The following is a 16934-nucleotide window of genomic DNA, read 5'->3' on the forward strand; positions in this document are numbered from 1 at the left end:
TTTCTTACCGTCTTCACTGCGTCCGCCACGCGCCCCGGGGAGGTTTGGGGGCGCAGCGGCGTCCAGGTCTCCGGCTATAAAATAACAGTTTTCTTTTTCCCCTTTTAATCGGGAAGGGGGACCCCACAGGTTTCTTTGTCCGTTTATCCAAGTAGCTCTTTTGCCAACAAAACGCCAAAAAACTCTTCGCTGAAAATATAAGCCACCCGTTAGATTTTTTTCATTCAAGAGAAAACACGTGAAAGTCACGTAGGAAAACAAGAGAGACGGGGCGCGAGCGCGTGCGCAGAGCCGTCACGCCTGCGGCACCCGCTCCGCCGTCTAAAGCTCAGTCGGAGGTTCCGAGGGTGCTTGCGAAGAGAGAGGCTGTCAGGAGGTCGTCGCGAGAGCCGTCAGGTAGCTGAGAAGTTGCATTGAACGCAGGTTTTGTTGGTTCTGTGTCTTCTTTTGGAGAGAGGCAGTAGCAGCAGTGACTCCAACCCGCCGGCTCCCCGGGGCCAGGCGGGGTGCAGCGTCCAGCAGGCTGGGCTGGGCAGGCTTGGCGGGTGCTGTGTCCGGCAGGGGTCAGCGGGGCACGGCGTCCAGCGGGCCGGGGGAGCCGGGGCGGGAGGTCCCCGCAGAGCCGGCCTCGCTGGGGCTGGCGGCCCCCACAGGCAGGGAGGGGTCCAGGCCGGTGGTGGCGTCGGGCTGTCCAGGCACCGGGTCGGCCACCACGGCCCCGGGGCCCTGCAGGCTCTGGCCGCACACGTGGTGGTGCTTCTCCCAGTCCTTGTGCTGGCAGAAGGAGCCGCAGTAGCGCGCCGCGTTGCAGCCGCTGCACGTCTCGCTGGCCTTGCGCCCGCAGTTCCAGCAGCTCTGCAGGGGGCAGGGGGATGGTCAGGGGTGGGCCAGGGCTGGCCAAATCCCCAAAATGCCCCCCAGACAAAGCCACTCGGACCCAGCCCCGCTGTCCCCCGGCGAGACGAGAAAGACCGCCAGGGCCACGGGCCGGGGCCACTCCCGAGACACATCTGCTCGCTGGGCCATGTCTGAGGGGCGGCCTCCCACGCCCGCACTCGGGACTCCAGCTGCCCAGGCGGGTTCGCTGCGTGCTGGCTGGACCCCGGCCTTTCCTCCCTTCCGGGAAGCCCTCCTGAGCTCACCAGGGCCCCCAATTTGGGAGGGGGCGGGCCTGGCAGAGCCCAGGCCGCTGAGACGCCGTCCTCCGCCCCTATCGGCGGGGTGAGCGGTCGCCGTGTGAGCAGAAGGCGCCCAGGGTCCCTGCGCACAGCCAAGGCACGCGGCTGGCTGGAGCCTAACAGCCTGTCCCCTCCTGGCCGGGTGGGGGATGCTGGGGGACGGAGGGGCCCAAACCCAGCCCAGGAGTGAAAGACCAAGTCCCTGGTTCGCCCCCAAAGCCTCTGGGACCAGCACCTCCTGCTCTCGCCCGGCTCCGGCCGCTGCAGCCACTCCGGCCTCCTTGGCGGCCCCTCCGCGGGGCCTGCTCCCCAGACACCTGCCGGCTCACCTCCTGTCCAGGAGTCCCCTGCCGGCGAGGCCCTCCCTCCCCACGTTCCCTCCTCCTGACACGCTGCCTGTCCTTTCTCCTCCTCCTACTCAAATGCCAGCTCCACGGCATTTCCGTCTTTTCTGCTCCAGACTGTTTCTCCAGAGCTGAAAGCATTTGTCGAAAGAGCTGGCGCAGGGACCGTGACTGACGGGGCCCCACCTCCTCCACACTCTCCCGGCCTGCTCGGGCGCGGACGCGCGTGGGGCGTTGGAGGTCTCCGCTTCTCAGGGGACGCTCCTGGGACTTCCCCGGATGGGGATCTCCCTCTCCCAACTTCTCGGCCATCCCAGTTCTTCTTGGGTTGCAGAGGGTCCCGCGCCCGCCCTGCTGGACGGAGCCCGGCCCCCCGGACGCCCCGGCACAAGCAGGATGACGCCCCTCGTGCCTGTCCCGCTCGTGCGTGCAAGGAGTGGGCCGGGCGCTTTGGGAGCCCCGAGTCCCCACGATGGCCCTGGGCCCCCTGCTTTCACAGGTCAGGGAAGGACCTGGGTTTCAGCGCCAGCCGCCCTGGGGTCGAGTAACGGCCCTGCCGCTTCCAAGGCTGTGACCTCCCACAAGCCGCTGACCCTCCCGAGCCCTCAGTTTCTGCATCTGCAGGACAGGGACACCCCCCGGGACACTGCACCAGGCCGTGCGGGGTCTCTGGGCGGCAGGGACGGTGTGCTTGCTGCGTAGCACTCCCGGCAACCACAATGACAGAGAGCTCAGAGAGCTCCCCAGGGTGACCCTGGGCTGCGCTGGATGCTGGGTGGGGGCGGTGCAGGAGCGGCCGGCGGCCCTACCTCACTGGAGTCCTCCTGCTGGTTGACCACGGTCAGGGCGTCCTCGGAGGCCTGCCGCCTGGCCTCGGCCAGGGCCCGCTCCATCTTGGCGCGCTCTGTGGAGATGAGCTCGTGGGCCTTGCGCTCCGCGTCTGACACGGCCTTCTGCAGCTCCGACATGGCCTGCCGCTTGACCTCGTTCACTGCCTCCTCTGCGGGGACATCAGTGGTCACACGGGCTGGCCCAGACAGGCACATGGGCCTCCCCAGCCACAACCTACAGGAAGGGGCCGTGTGCACACGCAGGTACACGCCAGTGACCTTATGCCTGTGCAGACAAGCATGTGCACACATCCCAGGCACATGTGTGCAGCAGCAGCACGCGATGACACTTCCAAAGCTCGCTCTCCACTGAAGTTCCCAAGCGCTGGCGTGTGCTGGCGCCCCCGGAGGGCGAGGGCCTGGCCCACCGCAGAGCGGGACTTGCAGGCCTGGGGAGTTCCGAGAACCGCGTTCCTAACCGGTTCCAGGCTAGGCTGCTGTTGGTCCCCGGCCCCACCCTGAGCGCCGTGGCCCTGCCTTCACCCCGCCTCTCCCAGATGCAGCCAGGAGCCCCGCCCCAGCTCTGCGCGGTTGTCCGGGGCCCGCCGCGTTATCTCCACCGCACTGTGCCGTCGCCTGGTCAGCCTGGCAAGGCTGCGCTCCTGCCGCGTCTGGTGGCTCTGATCTGGCCTGAGAGGGGCCCTCCCTCGGCGCGGGAGAGGCCAGCTGTCGTCCCCCACTGGCGGTGGGGACTCCGTGGTCCCCTGGGCATGCGCAGCCCCTACCCAGCCCCGCTGAGAGCGGGAGTCAGGGCTGAGACCGACTCCGCCCAGTGTCCACTCTGACTGGACTGTGCCCTCCAACATTGCAAACGACACCCCAGCCTGTGAGCCCTGGCTAAACTACCCCCAGAGCCTTTAGGCCTGCCTCGGTTTACCTATTTGCACTGTCCTTACAGTGTGGTGTGAGAATCTGCCCCAGGGCTGGGGTGGGATTAGACAGGGTCCTATTCAAGGGGGGAGACAGCCCCTGGGCCTCCCCTCGGGGCGTTTACTCACGGGCCCGTGCGGAGCCACCGGCAGGGCTGGCTGCAGCCCCAGGACCTGGCGGCAGCTGACAGACACTGGCCCAAAGTCACTATCCAGGCTCCCGGTGGATGTCAGCAGGGGTCCCGCAGGGCCCTGCCACAGGGCCACACGGAAGGAAGGGGACAGGCCAGGCAAGTGAGGACCCTGCCCTTGCGTCCAGGCCTGTCCCCACCCCACGCCCAGCCTCAGGCTGTCTGCAAGCCCCGCCCCCCCCTCCAGGTGGGACCCTCCACACACTGCTTTTGAGACTCTGAAGTTCTCCTGTCCCTTCCTCACACCTGGCGCTGAATCCACCCGCAGATGGCAGCCTATCTGGGTCCCACCTCCTCTCTCCACCACGAGCCCCACATGAGTGCCCATCCCCCTTGCTGCCCACAGATCCTACTGGGCCCCAGCCCCTTCCCCAATCCTGGTCCCCACCGTGTAAGCGAATGTCCCCACAGCCTTCTCCTGGCACCAGAGCTCAACGTTCTGCCCTAAAGGCTGCGTGGACCCCAGCCCTAAACCCCTGGCCAGCTCAGGTCCAAGGGTGTGTGCGCCTCTGTGTGCCCTCCTGTGCATGCTGGCAAGGACGCCATGTCTGCCGAGTGGCATGCCCCCTCGTTCATTTCTTGGCAGATGCCGGTCACAGCTGCCCAGTCCCGAATAGTAAGTGCTGCTCTGACCCCTTCTGCGAGCCTTCCCAGAAGGATGTCCAAAACCCTGTGAGCTCTGCCCTGTGCCAGGAGCCCAGCGGAGCCCCAAGTGCAGATGGAAGCTCCTGGCAGGCTGAGCTGGCGAGGGGTGTCGGGGGTCCTGGCCCCCCAGCTCTGCTCCCCTGGGCTGTCCCCACTCACCGGCCTTCCTCCAGATGTCCTCAGGCATGTAGCCAGAGAGGGTCCTAGGCACGAAGTCCCGGTGGACATCTGAAACACGGGGGGCCAGCGTCACGTACAGGACGGGCCAGCTGGCTGCCCCCTTCACGTCCTGAGGGTGGGCGTGTGTGCTTGCCTGGGGGAGGGGCACCAGGTGGCCCGGGTGGAGAGACTGCATCTGTCTCCGAGGTGGGCAGGACAGTGCTCAGGCAGGGGGACCCTCTGGAGCCCGCGGACTTGGACTCGGGCTGGGAGCCGGGCGTGTCCCGGGCTCCTTTTGTTTTCTCATCGTCGAGGTGGATGAACACAGACGCTCGGGGGCCCCCAGCTCTGAGCCTCTGACCCCAGATCCCTGAGCTCTGGGCTGCCTAGCAGGCCAGGTGGTGTTTAGCAAGGTGTCGGCCCCTGCCCAGGCACCTGTGCAGGGCACCCCCACCCCTGCCCTCGCCCGTGCTCGGTGCTCACCTAGCTGAGACCCTTCGGGGCCGGCGGAGCTGCTGAGGGGCCGGGCGGCAGCGAGTGCGGGGCCCTTCTTCACGTCCTCCGCGTCGCTGTAGCGCCGGACCCAGTGGTTGAGCTCCTCGCGGTCGGCCTCCTGGCACCGGCGCAGCACCGTGAGCGACCGCCGCGTCTTCTCCACCATGTCCATGATGCAGTTCAGGAGCTGCGGGCAGGCGGGCCGGCCTTCAGCACCTCGGGAGGCCCAGGAGCAGCCACGCGCACGCCTGTACTGCAGGCCCGGCCAGCCCAGCGCCCACGAGGGCAGGGGCACCTCAGGACGCAGCCCACCCATCCCCAAGCCAGGGGCTCCGGTGCCCTGCCGCGAAGAGGCCCCAGAACTGCTTGTCCCCAAACCGCTCGCTCCGGGAAGAGCCACTGAGCAGAAGTGCCATGCAGGGAGGCTGGGCCTGCTTCCTGCTCTCCCCACAATGCCTTGCACAGGCCTCGCGAAAGCTGGGGCCCAGGTGAAGGGCAGGTGGCAGGAAGGTGCGGGGCACGCCAGACAGGTGGAGCTGAGCCTGGGGGAGCCTCCACGCGGCCCTGCAGCCCCCAGCAGTCCCAGGCTCCACGGTGGGGCAGAGCTCCTGGGAGCAGCTGTGGCCCCCAGGCTCCTGCCTAGACACTCACGTTGTTGAGGTGCTTCCACTCTTCTGCCCACTCGCGCTCTGTGAGCCTGTGGTCGATCACTTCCTCCTGCCGGGACCCGGGAACTGCTGTAGGAGGGGCAGGCGTGCGTTTAGGCCCCGCCCATGCCCCGCCCACCCCAGACTCTGCCCTGTTCTCCTTGCCCACACCCCAGGATCCGCCATGTTTGTCCAGGCTCCACCCACACACCCAGGCTCCGCCCCATTTTCCCAGGCCCCTCCTAAAGCCCCCCCCCATGCTCCAGGCTCTGCCCTGTTCTCTCAGGCCCCACAGGCCCCACCCATACACCCAAGCCCCACCCTGTTCTCTCAGGCCCTGCCCACACCCAGGCTCCACCATATTCTCCCAAGTCCCGCCCACACCCCAGGCTCTGCCCTGCTCGCAGGCCCCACCCACACTCCAGGATCCGCCATGTTTGCCCAGGCTCCACCCTGTTCTCCCAGCACCCCCCATGCTCTAGGCTCCACCCTTTTCTCTCAGGCCCCACCCACCCACAGGTCCCACCCATACAACCAAGCCCCACCCTATTCTCAGACCCTGCCCACCCCAGGCTCTGCCTTGTTCTCACAGGCCCCCTCACAGGCCCCACCCACACCCAGGCTCCACCCTATTCCCAGGCCCCACCCACACTTCAGGCTCCACCCTATTCTCCCAGGCCCTACTCATGCCCCAGGCTCCACCTTGTTCTCCCAGGCCCCCCCACAGGCCCCACCCACACCCAGGCTCTCCACCCTATTCCCAGGCCCCACCCACACCCAGGCTCCACCCTATTCTCCCAGGCCCCACCCATATGCCCAGGCTCCACCCTATTCTCTCAGGCCCTGCCCACACCCCAAGCTCCGCCCTGCTCTCCCAGGCCACAGCAGTCCCTGGGCCACACCTCCAGCTCCACAGTGGGCTCAGAGCCAGAGTAGGGACAGACACTCATTCCCCAGGGGTCCCTGGGCTCTCATCTCATGGCTCCGTGCCTCAGTTTCCCCGCCCTGCCTACTTCCTGTGGGTGTGGGAAGACTCAGGAAGTGTGTTGGGGAAGAGCCCAGGCTGATTTAGGGCACTTGGAGGACACCTGTGAGTTACTGAGCCCGCGCCCCACGCTGACTGCTTCAGCTGCTCATCCCGCGACAGCCCGCGGGAAGTTCCATCCCGTTCCCTTTTTCCCTTTCACAGACCGGAGAACGCGGCGGGTTGGGGGACCCATTTGCCCAGGGTCACCGTGCGGGGAGTGATGGAGGCAGGTGTGGGCCCAGGCCGGCTCCGGCTGGAGCTGTCCTCAGCCCAGGCCGGTGACACTGGTCCAGCCACCCTAGACTTGGCCTCGGGTGGCTCCGCGTGGAGCCCTTACGTAAGGAACTGCGCCCTGACTAGCGTGGAGCTCACTGACGGCCTGCCGGGAGGACGCTCGCTCTCGGAACCGTCACTCGTGTGGCTGCCGGCAGCGGACTCAAACTCGCAGACGCCGAGCCGGCCCGGTCAGCTGCCCCCACGCTGCTCTCAGAGCCTGCTCTGGGCCCGATCCCAGAGTTCTCAGCTCAGTTAAATTCTGTTGAACTTGAGTTATCTAAGGTTTTCGTTTTAACAGGCCCCAGGAACTGGAAGGGGGGGGGCACCCCCAGGTAACCAGAAACCGGGCTGCAGGAGACCTCCAGCCGCATCCCCACGCCCAAGATGACGGCTCCTACCTATGCTTCTCGGAAACGCCCAATGTTCCCAGCCCCCGCCCCGTCTGGTGACCCAGCACTGGTGTTTCCTGGGGGCTCAGGTCTCTGTCAGGACTTCTTAAGCCCCTAAAGGTCTCCTAGCCCCCAGACCCCAAATGGCTCCCCCACATTGCAGAGGGGGAGGGAGGTGGCGGCCACAGCTCGTGTCCACCACCCTGCCCTGCCGCCTGCAGCGCTGCAGCCTGCACCAATGCCCCAACCACAGTGGCGGCTGAGGCCTGCCCGACAGCTGGCGTTTATTTTTGCATTAGCAGAAGCGGGTGGGAATTATCACCTGCCTGACCCTGGCTGCAGCGAGCCAGACGCCGTCACCTGCTGCCTGGGCCCGGGCCCTGGAAGCTTCCGCAGGGTGGGGGTGGGGAGACCGGCTTGTTCAGGGCGAGGCCTCTGCTGACCCTGCCGCCGCCGGCTCCCCATGGGCGGCCTCCAGGCTCTGCCTCCCGGTCTCCACGCTGGGGGTCCCAGGCCTGACCATCCCTTGGTCCCCGCAGAGGGGAGGGGTGGAAGGTCAGGCAGACGTGGCTAAGAGCTCTGGGCAGGTGACCCGCACTCGCTGGGCCTCAGCGTCCGGCAGTGCTGGCTGGCACCTTGCCCCCGGCTCTGGGGACAGAGTGAAGGATGCAGGGGAGCCGGGTGGTGGGTGCCCTGCCCCGAGATGTCCTCTCTCTCACTGACCACAGCTGGGCCTCACGGAGCACTGTCGCCACCCCGCACTAACTACCCCCGTCGATCAGATGGCAGAGGAGCAAACTGAGGCACGGAGGGCCATGTGACACACCCCAGGGTGTGGAGAATCGTCAAGCTCGGACGGGAACCCAGTGGTCAGCTCCAGGCCCACGGCCACCCGCCTGGGGGAGAGGTGGGTGCCGGGGCCCCAGGACGACCCCTCCGTGGCCACAGCCTGGTCAGTCCCTGGGGGAACTCCTGGCCCCGAGGGGTGCGAGGCGGGAGGTCAGGCTGCCCCCAAGACAGAGGCTCCCGGACACGGCCCAGCCAGGCGGGCTCCCTCCCCGCCCTCGGTGTCCTTCCTGGACAGACAAGGCCAGGTGGCAGCGGCAGGGCGTCTCCCGGTTTAGGTGCACACAGCTGCTGGCCATGCCCCCGCGTACACAAGCTCAGGCGCACACACATGTTCCTGCTAACACATACGTGTCCCGTCCCTGGCACTCTGCTCACCGAGGTGCCGATGTCGCTCCCGCAGCTCCCGGGGGTCGGGGGGCCGGTAGGGGTCTCGGAAGTGGTGGGCCACAGCCATGTCCTCCAGGCGGTAGTGCGGGGGCGGCGTGGGGTGGGGCAGCCCGTTGCTGGGGCTGTAGCGCTGGGCGGGGCTCAGGGTGCAGGGCCGCTTGCTGAGGTGTTCGGGGAGCAGCGGGTCACGGTCCGACCCGTTCTCTTTGGTCCTGCGGCAAAGAGCAGGTGGGGGCGGGGCAGTGGTTACGGGATAAGTCCAACGGAGCCCAGGCGTTGGGGCGAGGGGAGACAGGCGTGGGCAGAAAGGGGGCGTGAGGGGAGAGAGACACAGAGGATTAGACCAGCTCCCGGCGCCCAGCCCAGCCGCCCCTCCTGCTCCCGGGCCTGACCTCCTGCGGCAGGACTGGGCGGCAGGAGACGTCCGTCCACCCCCTGGAGAGTAGGGACAGCACGTTTGTGGCCCACACAGAGGGCCCCGCCTGGGGACCTCGGACTCCTGGATGTCTACGTCCAGCACAGAGGGCGTCTCCGCCGGACAGACTCCCCGCCTGGGGCCCCGGGGCAGCGGGTCCACGGCCCACGGGAGGCCACGGACGCACTGGCCTGGGTGGCGGCCCCTCCCCAGCCCCTCAGCTCGCCTGCCTGGGACGCAGGACGGTCTCGACCCATGTTCCCTCAGCCCGGGACAGGCCTGCCTGGCGAGCGCTGGCCCCGGGGTGGTTCTCCCCAGGTACCTGTCAGGTGTCCTCCTCTTGCCGTTCTCGTTGACGTCCAGCAGGAGGTCGGAGGAGTCGGTGGGGGAGCAGGCGCTGGCGTCCAGCAGCAGCTGCTCGTGCTGGGCCAGGTACTGGGCGGGGGTCTGCTTGGCCAGACGGGCACAGTGCAGGAGCTCCCGCTGCAGAAGGGGCAGGTTTGCCTGCGGGGGCAGGGGGGAGGCTTGGACGGCGGGCAAGGTTCAAGTCCCAGCCTTGCCTCTGTGTGACTCTGCAAAGGTGGCACGAACTCTCTGACCCCCGCTCCTTGAGCCTGACCCTCCTCACGGCGCTGCGGGAGGGCGGCAGCAGGGCCAGGCAGGACGGCGTCCTGCCAGGGCCCACAGCGATCTGGGGTGCAGGGGACCCAGGCCCAGACTCCGGTCTCCCTGGTGGGGGCTTTTCCACGTCACCAAGTCCCTCCCGTGGTACATCGTGGGGAAGGTGCTAGTTAGTGGTGGGCACCACGCCATCCAGGCCACAGAGGAGGACACTGGGGCTCAGAGAGGGGCAGCAGCCAGCCCTGGGCACACAGCTAACGAACCCCAGGGTGGCCGCTTGCAGGGCCTCAGTTCTGGACCCCGACGTGCACCGAGGGGACCCCACGGAGTGAGCCCCGCCCGTCCACGCCCTGCTGGTTCCCAGCCTCAGCCCTGCAGGAAGCTGGGCTCTGGGCCGTGAGGGTCAGCACAAACGGACGTTACCACCGGCGACGCCGCTGCGACTTGGCTGTGTTTGGGGGATGGGCCCACAGCACGGGGCTGAATGACTGCCCGGCCCACAGGACCCGCATTCGGACCCCGGCTCCGACACCCTGTGCCCACCCGCCTCCCGCGTGCACCGCCGGGCTCCTCACGTGCCCTCCGTAAAGTCTTCCCAGAGCCACGCAAGGCAGGCGGCCCTGAGCGCGCTGGCCGCGGGCCCGGTGGCGGGCCGCCTGCGGGAGCCAGCGGTTCCAAGCATTTGTAAATAAATACAGTCCCCAACGTTCTCATGCGTCTCCAAGCTGCCACGGCAGCCTCCTCCTGCCAACCCTCCCCAGCCACCGTGAGCGCAGCCACTGGGGCCCAGCGGCAGCCGGAGCGCGGCGGCCTGTTTTCTATTTGGGCAGCTGAACGCGGGCCACCCGCCATCTGTTGGGCACGTTAAGGGCGTGAGCTGGGACGGAGGTCCCCAGAGGCCTGTGGAGCCAGACATCTCCCCTCCCCGGGGCCCCCCCTTGGCCAGGCAGGCATCCCTGGTCGCTGTCAGGGCAGTGGAAACATCTGGATTCCTGGCCGGCTCGGGCCAGCTGGGAGCCGGGGCGTGGGTGGAGGGCTGGCGGGGTGGGCGGCTCCTCCCAGCGTCTGCCGTGCCCGGGGCAGGCTCAGGAGAGGCTGCAGGGACCCCAGTGTGTGGCCCCCCGCTGGGGGCTCCCCCAGCACAGAGAGCGGTGGGGACTGTGGGAGCCTGACCTCAAAGCCACCTCGGAGGCAGCCACTCCCTCTGTCCCCAGGAGCCCAGCACACCCCAGGAGCGTCACCAGGAAAATGCTGGACAAACTGAGCTGGTCACAAAATACTCCTGGACCCAACGCCACCATCTGACACTGCCCTCTTCACAGACGGGACCTCAAGCCAAAGGAAGTTAATATTTGCAAAAAAAAAAAAAACAAAACAAGTGAACCAAGGGGGGTTGGGAACGTTCCGCCGCCCCAAACCCCGCCCCCAAAACCCGCCCGACCGGGGCCCCCGCAAAAGGCCCAACCAACCTCAACAACCAAGGGCCGGGGGGCCCTGGGAAACCCACCTGAACCCCCCGAACCCGCCCCAACCGGAAAACAACCGCGGAAAACCCGCCGGCCCCCGGGGGGTGAACCAACCCCTTCCCAAAACCCGGGGGGGGCCGCCCCAACCCAACCCAAGGGGAAACCAACGCCGAACCAAGGCCGGAACCCGGCAAGGCCCCCGGCCGCACCCCCAACCCCAAGTCCCGCCCTTTCCAAGAACAAGGCCCCGAAGCCCGCCCCCAAGGGGCCCCCCCGCCGGCCCGGGGGTTGTGAACGTTCGGGAAGGAGCCACTCCCACGTCCAGGCCACAGACAGGAACCCTCAGAGGCGGCCGAGGGGGTCGCCAGGCCTGTGTCCAGCCCCGTAAGGCTGGCCCCCCCCCCCCACCGCTGAGTTTAAAGCGGCGGCGGCCACAGGTGGGGTGGGAGCTGCTCCCCTGTGGGGACCGCAGGGCCAGGGCTCGGGCCAGCACCTGGTCACAGGACTGGCCACGATGTTTTTTATTTTTATTTTTGACCCTCCCGCTTTGCCCCAGAAGCTCCAGGTCAGGGAGACTGAGAGGCCTCATGTCTCTGACGACCTGCCGGCCGCGTGTCCAGCCACCAGCTGGCCTGCATAGCCTCACGAGAGCTGTGTGCAGAGGGGAAACTGAGGCAGAGAGGACCCTACACAGAGCAGTGCTGGGCCGGGGGTATCCTGCCTTGCGCCCGCTGTGGGGTGGGTGGCACCATGCTGGGGTGTGGCTGCGGGTCCCCGGGGCCTGGCGGGGAGACGCAGAAGGCACCGAGACGTCTCCGCGCTCCTCGGTAAACCAGGGCGTCGGTGCAAACGTCCGACCCGACAGCACAGGCAGGCGCTGCGTCCCCAAGACGGGCGGCGGGGAGTCGGCAGGAAGTTAAAGAGGATCAAGGGACAAGGGGACGGCCGCTGACAAACTGCAAAGGGCGTCAGGACGCAGCCTCCGGCTCCTCCTCCGTGGCCAGCTCAGGAGCGAGCGCGGCGGGGCGCGGCAGGAGGGAGGGCCATGGGTGTGACACGGATTCCCCCTGGTGAGGGACTGGAGGGGTCGGGGACCGGCGGGGCCCTGCCGAGGCCGTGGGCTCCGGAGTGGGACAGACAAGGTGCGAGCCCCGCTCCGGGCCTCAGTCTCCCGCCCGCTCGTCGGGAACAGCGGTGGTGGCTTTGCCGCCCCCTTCGCGGGGTCCAGGAGGTGCCCAGGAGCTTTCCGGAACCTTCCTGCCCTAAGGGACACTCAGAGCCCTGATGTCGACGATGCCCGACGTGCACCGAACGTGCCGAGCGCGAACACTCGTCCCTCGCGCAGACCTCCCGCGAGCTGAGAGGGGTCCCCATGTTGCAGCTGCGGACACCGAGGCACAGAGGACTTGCGTGGCCCTGGCCCGTGGCTGCCGAGTGGCAGGGGCAGGCCCGCACCGGGAGTGACTGGTGTGGTTTGTCCTCAAGGGGCCTGGCTGCCCCCGACCCAGGGCTGCGGGAGGCCTCGGTGCTCCGTGCGGCCCTGGGGCGGCCGGGCCAGCTCCTCCCGGCTAAGCTCTGTGGACCTCACCGCGGGAGGAGCTCGGCACGGTAGGGCCACGTGGCCAAATACACGTGCGAACGCTTCACCCTCATCCCTCAGAGACACGCCGCCGTCGTGCGGGAGTGGGGGGCGCAGGGACCACGCTGGCCGGACTCTGCCTGTGCCCGTCCCACCTTTGCACGCGAATCACCGGCACCTTTTCAAGTGCAGACTCCACCTCGGTGGGTGTGGGCTGGGCCCAGAGCCGGCCCTCCTGAGTGTGCAGGCACCACCGCCACCGCCCACGGCTCATCCTCCGAGCTGGACTGCACCACCCACTTCTCTGACACTTCATGCCCACCACGCACCCAGCTTACCCATCTGCCTGTTGCCTGTGCGCAGCCTCCCGCCCTCTCCGCCTCTCTCCATTCCAGCTACACTGGCCGCCTCGCTGCTGCTCACAGTGGGCAGCTCCTGCCTCAGGGCCTTTGCACGTGCTGTTCCTGCTGCCTGGAGGCCTCTGTGCCACTGCCCACCAGCTCCCTCCCTCATGCTCTTCTGCCCCCACCAACATGCCCACCCCGCAGGCCTTGGGGAATGTTTCTCTGCACGTCACGCATCTCCAGCTTCCGCAGAGCTTGCCCACTGGTCACCTTCCCCCCACCTCCACGCTGGCTCCGGGAGGCGCTTTGCCTGCTCACGTTTGCGTCCCTGAGCCTCACGGTACCTGGCGCGTCGCACGATAATAATAGAACCAACCGGGGGTTCCGCCATTACCTTCAGGAAGGGAATGACAAACGGCCGCAGCGGGAAGTTGGTGGCCTCCTGGAGCTTGGAATGGAACTCCTCGATGGTCAGCGTTGAGTTCTGGGGAGAAGACCCGCCTCCTGTCAGCACCATCCTGGGGACCGCGCGGGGGTGGGCGGTGGCCTGAGAGCCGGGGGCGGCCCCCGGAGGGCGCCGGTCAGCGCGAGAGTGAGTCCCCCTCCCCACCGGCACGCAGCCCGCTCGAGTGTGGCCGTCCTCCGGGAACCCACGAGTCCCCGCCCAACTCACCACCAGGCCCAGCACCAGCGTGCGCACGCGCTCCCCGATCTCCGGGGAGATGTCGCTGCCGAACTGCTGCAGCGTGGTGAGGAAGCGCTTGAGCTTGCTGAGCTGCCGCGCGCCGCAGGCCGGGGGCAGGTGCTGCGTGGACAGGGCGGCCGTGCAGGAGGAGGCCGGGCCATCGCTGAAGCCGCTGGGCGTGGACGGGGCCCCGCTGACGGCGGTCGGCGAGTGGCCGCTGCCGTTCATCACTGCGGGAGGGAAGGCGGCGTGAGCGCGAGGCCCGGACACGGGGACATGACCGAAATGTCCGCGGCGGTGACAGCGGTGACGAGACAGGGCAAAGTGTCAAGGCCGCGGGTGACAGTGCTGGCAGTGCCGTGACAGCAACGAGGACGACAGCGACGGCCACGGTGACCAAGGTGGCCACAGCGTCAACAGCAACGATGACAATGAGACGGGACCGCAGTGACGAGGGTGACGGCGGGGTCCTAGGCCCTCGCGGGGCCGCTGTGCCCCGTGCCTGGGGCGTGTCACCCGTCTGTCCTCGTGGCCATGCTAGGAGGGGCACCGGCACATAGGGAGGGGACGCCCTCGCCCCGGGACCCGCGCACTGGCGGTGGCTGTGGGGTGACCTGGCTCTGAGTGTGGCCTCCTGGCCATGCTCTGGGCCAAGGTCAGGCCCTTCCGTCCCCGCACCCCAAGATTGGCCTCGCGCCTCCCCTTCCGGGGCTGGAGGGACTCGGGAAAGAAGCTGTTCATCCCCACAAGGCTGGTGACCGTCACCTCTGCCACGACAGCCCCAGGCAACGCCCCCAGGGACCTCCCCAGCCCGGAGCAGCGGCTGAGGGGCTCCGAGAGCAGCAGCGGGGCTGGGACACCCAAGGACACACAGACGCCTGCGCACACAGGCCCCGGCAGTGCGAGCTGAGGACACGCAGGTGACCTGAGGGACAGCTGACGGTCAGGCTGCAGGGGCCGCCCTGTCGCCACGGAGACGCGCCTGCCTGGCCCTGGCCGACGCCTGAGGCCACCGTGGAGTCTTGGGACAGGTCCTCGGCCCTCCACCTTGGGTGACACAGGCCAAGGCCACACCTGTGGCAGGGAGCCCAGGACAGCCGTCTGGTGACCCGGCCGCCTGCACCCCACGTCCCGGCCCCAGGAGCGTCTGCAGATAGGTCAGAGGTCACAGGGCTCTCAGGGCCCTTGGTGGGGGGAGGGGGACTGGACGTCTCTGGGAGGCCCAGCGCACCTGGCCCAGCCGGCCTGCGCCCTCCTGCACACGGACACGCCCGCCGCACGCTGCTCCCGGAACCGGCCCTCCACGTCCTGACTCCACGCACCCCTCTCCACCCGCACGCGCACCCTGCCCGGCCCCTCCCTGTCCGGCGGGTCTGCACGGCGCCGGTCCCCGCCCTCGCGGCAGCGCAGGTGCTCAGAGCCACCCGCCCCCTCGGGCCCAGCTCCTCCGGGGCTCCAGCCACGTCCTGGCACCTGCGGCCGCGGCCTGTGTCGGGGACACCCGGGAAGTGGCTCACTCGCCCGCTCCGGGGGGCCTGGTGCCCAGGCCAGGCCTGCGCTGCCCATCCCGGGGGTCACCGCTGCTGACCGGCCTCCCCAGCTGCGGCTCTCACTGGGCCCAGTCACTTCTGCCCCCACCGCAGGCCCGGGGGACCCCACCGTGGGCTCCCGAACCGGCCCCCACCTCCACCGGGCGCCCTCCTGCCCTGACCCTCAGGCGCGATTGCGGCGGCACCAACGTCCCCCGGCTCCACCCTCCCAGAGGCTGTCATGCTCCGCGTCCAGGGCCCACCGGCGCACCCTGCACGCGCGCAGACCTGCCGTCATCACACGCCCCCACCAAGCGGGAGAAGGCGCAGCAGGGTGGCCTGGCTCTGAGAGATGCCCTCCCGCCGTGGCCACCCCACAGGCCGAGCGACCACTGGTGGGGTCTTGGGCACCAGGTGCAGCAGGACCCGAGCTCGGACGTCCACGGTGGCGGGGGTGGGGCAGGGCCCCGGCCGGCCTTCCTCCCCCGCGGGCCGTGCTGTCACCGCCGCAAGGCAGAGGCCGGGACAGCAAGGGGGCCGCACGGCTCAGGCCCCGCAGAGCCCCTCAGATGCCCCAGGCCGAGAGGACACTGAGCCAGACGCAGGCTGCCCTCGAGGGCCCGGGGAGGCCGCCCAGGTGCGGAGCAGGGTCCTGCCGCCAGGCCCAGAAGTGCCGTGTGGGTTGGACTCAGGCCTGGCCTCAGTTTCCTCATTTGCAAGTGTCCCTCCACCCACCCTGAGTTCCACGGGGGCCCCAGGGAGCCCGTCCTGCCGCACACCTCCCTGGATTATCTCCCCAGTGCCGAGACGCCTGGTTGGTTTTACGTGCGGATGTGGTGGTTCTGCCCGGTAACAAGCGCCCCCCACCGCGCAGGATTCTAGAAAACCCCGTCGCAGGTGGGGACGGCGCAAAACTTGAGCGTGTGAGCTGCCTCCCCTGACGGACAGGCTAAAGGACTGGAACCCAGGGGCTACCGGGGCTCTGAATCCTTCTCAACACAGCTACCCCGGGAGACGCACGTGCAAATGGAAACCTGTTTGCCGCCCCTGGTCCAAACGATCCTGGAAGCTCCTGGGGCTCAGGACGGACGCGCAGCCACGATGGCCCAGCGGGTGCCACGCTCTCCAGCTCCCCTCGCGTCGGGGTGGACGGTGGCCCCAGTCCCTCCCGTCTAAGGCTCTGCCCAGAGGACCCCCCGTGGCACTATCTTCCCCTCACTGGCGAGCTCCGGCCGACCCCACCGTGGACACTGACACATGCGCCCGGTCAACACGGAGGACGGCCACTCACTGTCACCCGGCCAGGCCGGGAGGTGGCCTGTCACCACGGGAGATGTCCCCGTAGGAGGAGGCTCGCCTCTCAAGGCCAACCTGGACGGTCACCAGGGGTCTGGACCCTCCAGTGGCTTCTAAGCCACGCCGCCGTCCGTGCCGCCACCGCCAGCCCCCGGCCTCCCTGCGGCCCGCTTACCAGCCTCGCCCTGGGCGCCCGGGTCCTGCCGCGGCCTGCTCACCGCTTGCTGCCCGACTCCCTCCCGCGGGCGGTCTCAGCACTTGCTAAAGAGACGCCGAAAATAGCCCCGGCACAAGTGCTTTCGTTCCCGCAACAGGTGTGTTACTAAGTTAGACCACACACGTGTCCCGGGTGAGGTCTGGGGGCACACGCTAGCGGCCCCGTGGCTCCCCCAGCCTCAGGGCCTCGCAGGGGTCGGGCTGGGACAGAGGGCCCCACAGGCAGCCCCTCCCACCCTCCAGGCCGAGGGGCTCCGGGCAGCTCCCTGGACCTGGGGATCTACTGTCACCGTCCCAGAGCCACACGGCCAATGACAACAGCCCTGGTCCAGGGCCGCGTGCCAGACGCCAGCGCACGGCCGCACACGATGGCAGCCACGGAGACAGCACCTTAGGACACGAGCAACGTGCAGGGGCCTGTCGTCCTCGTTCTCAGC

At 68.3% G+C, this 16934-nt stretch overlaps 1 protein-coding gene across 1 annotated transcript in view; it reads right to left on the reverse strand.

Moving 5' to 3' along the window:
* Positions 1-564: 564 nt before the first annotated feature.
* Positions 565-16934, reverse strand: part of CBFA2T3 (core-binding factor, runt domain, alpha subunit 2; translocated to, 3) — a 21056-nt gene continuing 4686 nt past the window's right edge. Inside the window, exons 2-10 of the mRNA XM_012657669.1 lie at positions 13445-13686; positions 13166-13255; positions 9084-9265; positions 8335-8558; positions 5423-5508; positions 4760-4958; positions 4277-4345; positions 2332-2522; positions 565-855 (exon numbers count right to left, since the gene is read on the reverse strand). Of these exons, the coding sequence (XP_012513123.1) occupies positions 565-855; positions 2332-2522; positions 4277-4345; positions 4760-4958; positions 5423-5508; positions 8335-8558; positions 9084-9265; positions 13166-13255; positions 13445-13686 (1574 nt within the window). The remainder of the gene's footprint in view (positions 856-2331; positions 2523-4276; positions 4346-4759; positions 4959-5422; positions 5509-8334; positions 8559-9083; positions 9266-13165; positions 13256-13444; positions 13687-16934) is intronic.

Source organism: Propithecus coquereli, unplaced genomic scaffold, assembly GCF_000956105.1.
Source record: "Propithecus coquereli isolate 6110/MARCELLA unplaced genomic scaffold, Pcoq_1.0 Scaffold557, whole genome shotgun sequence".
NCBI classification, from domain to species: Eukaryota; Metazoa; Chordata; class Mammalia; order Primates; family Indriidae; genus Propithecus; species Propithecus coquereli.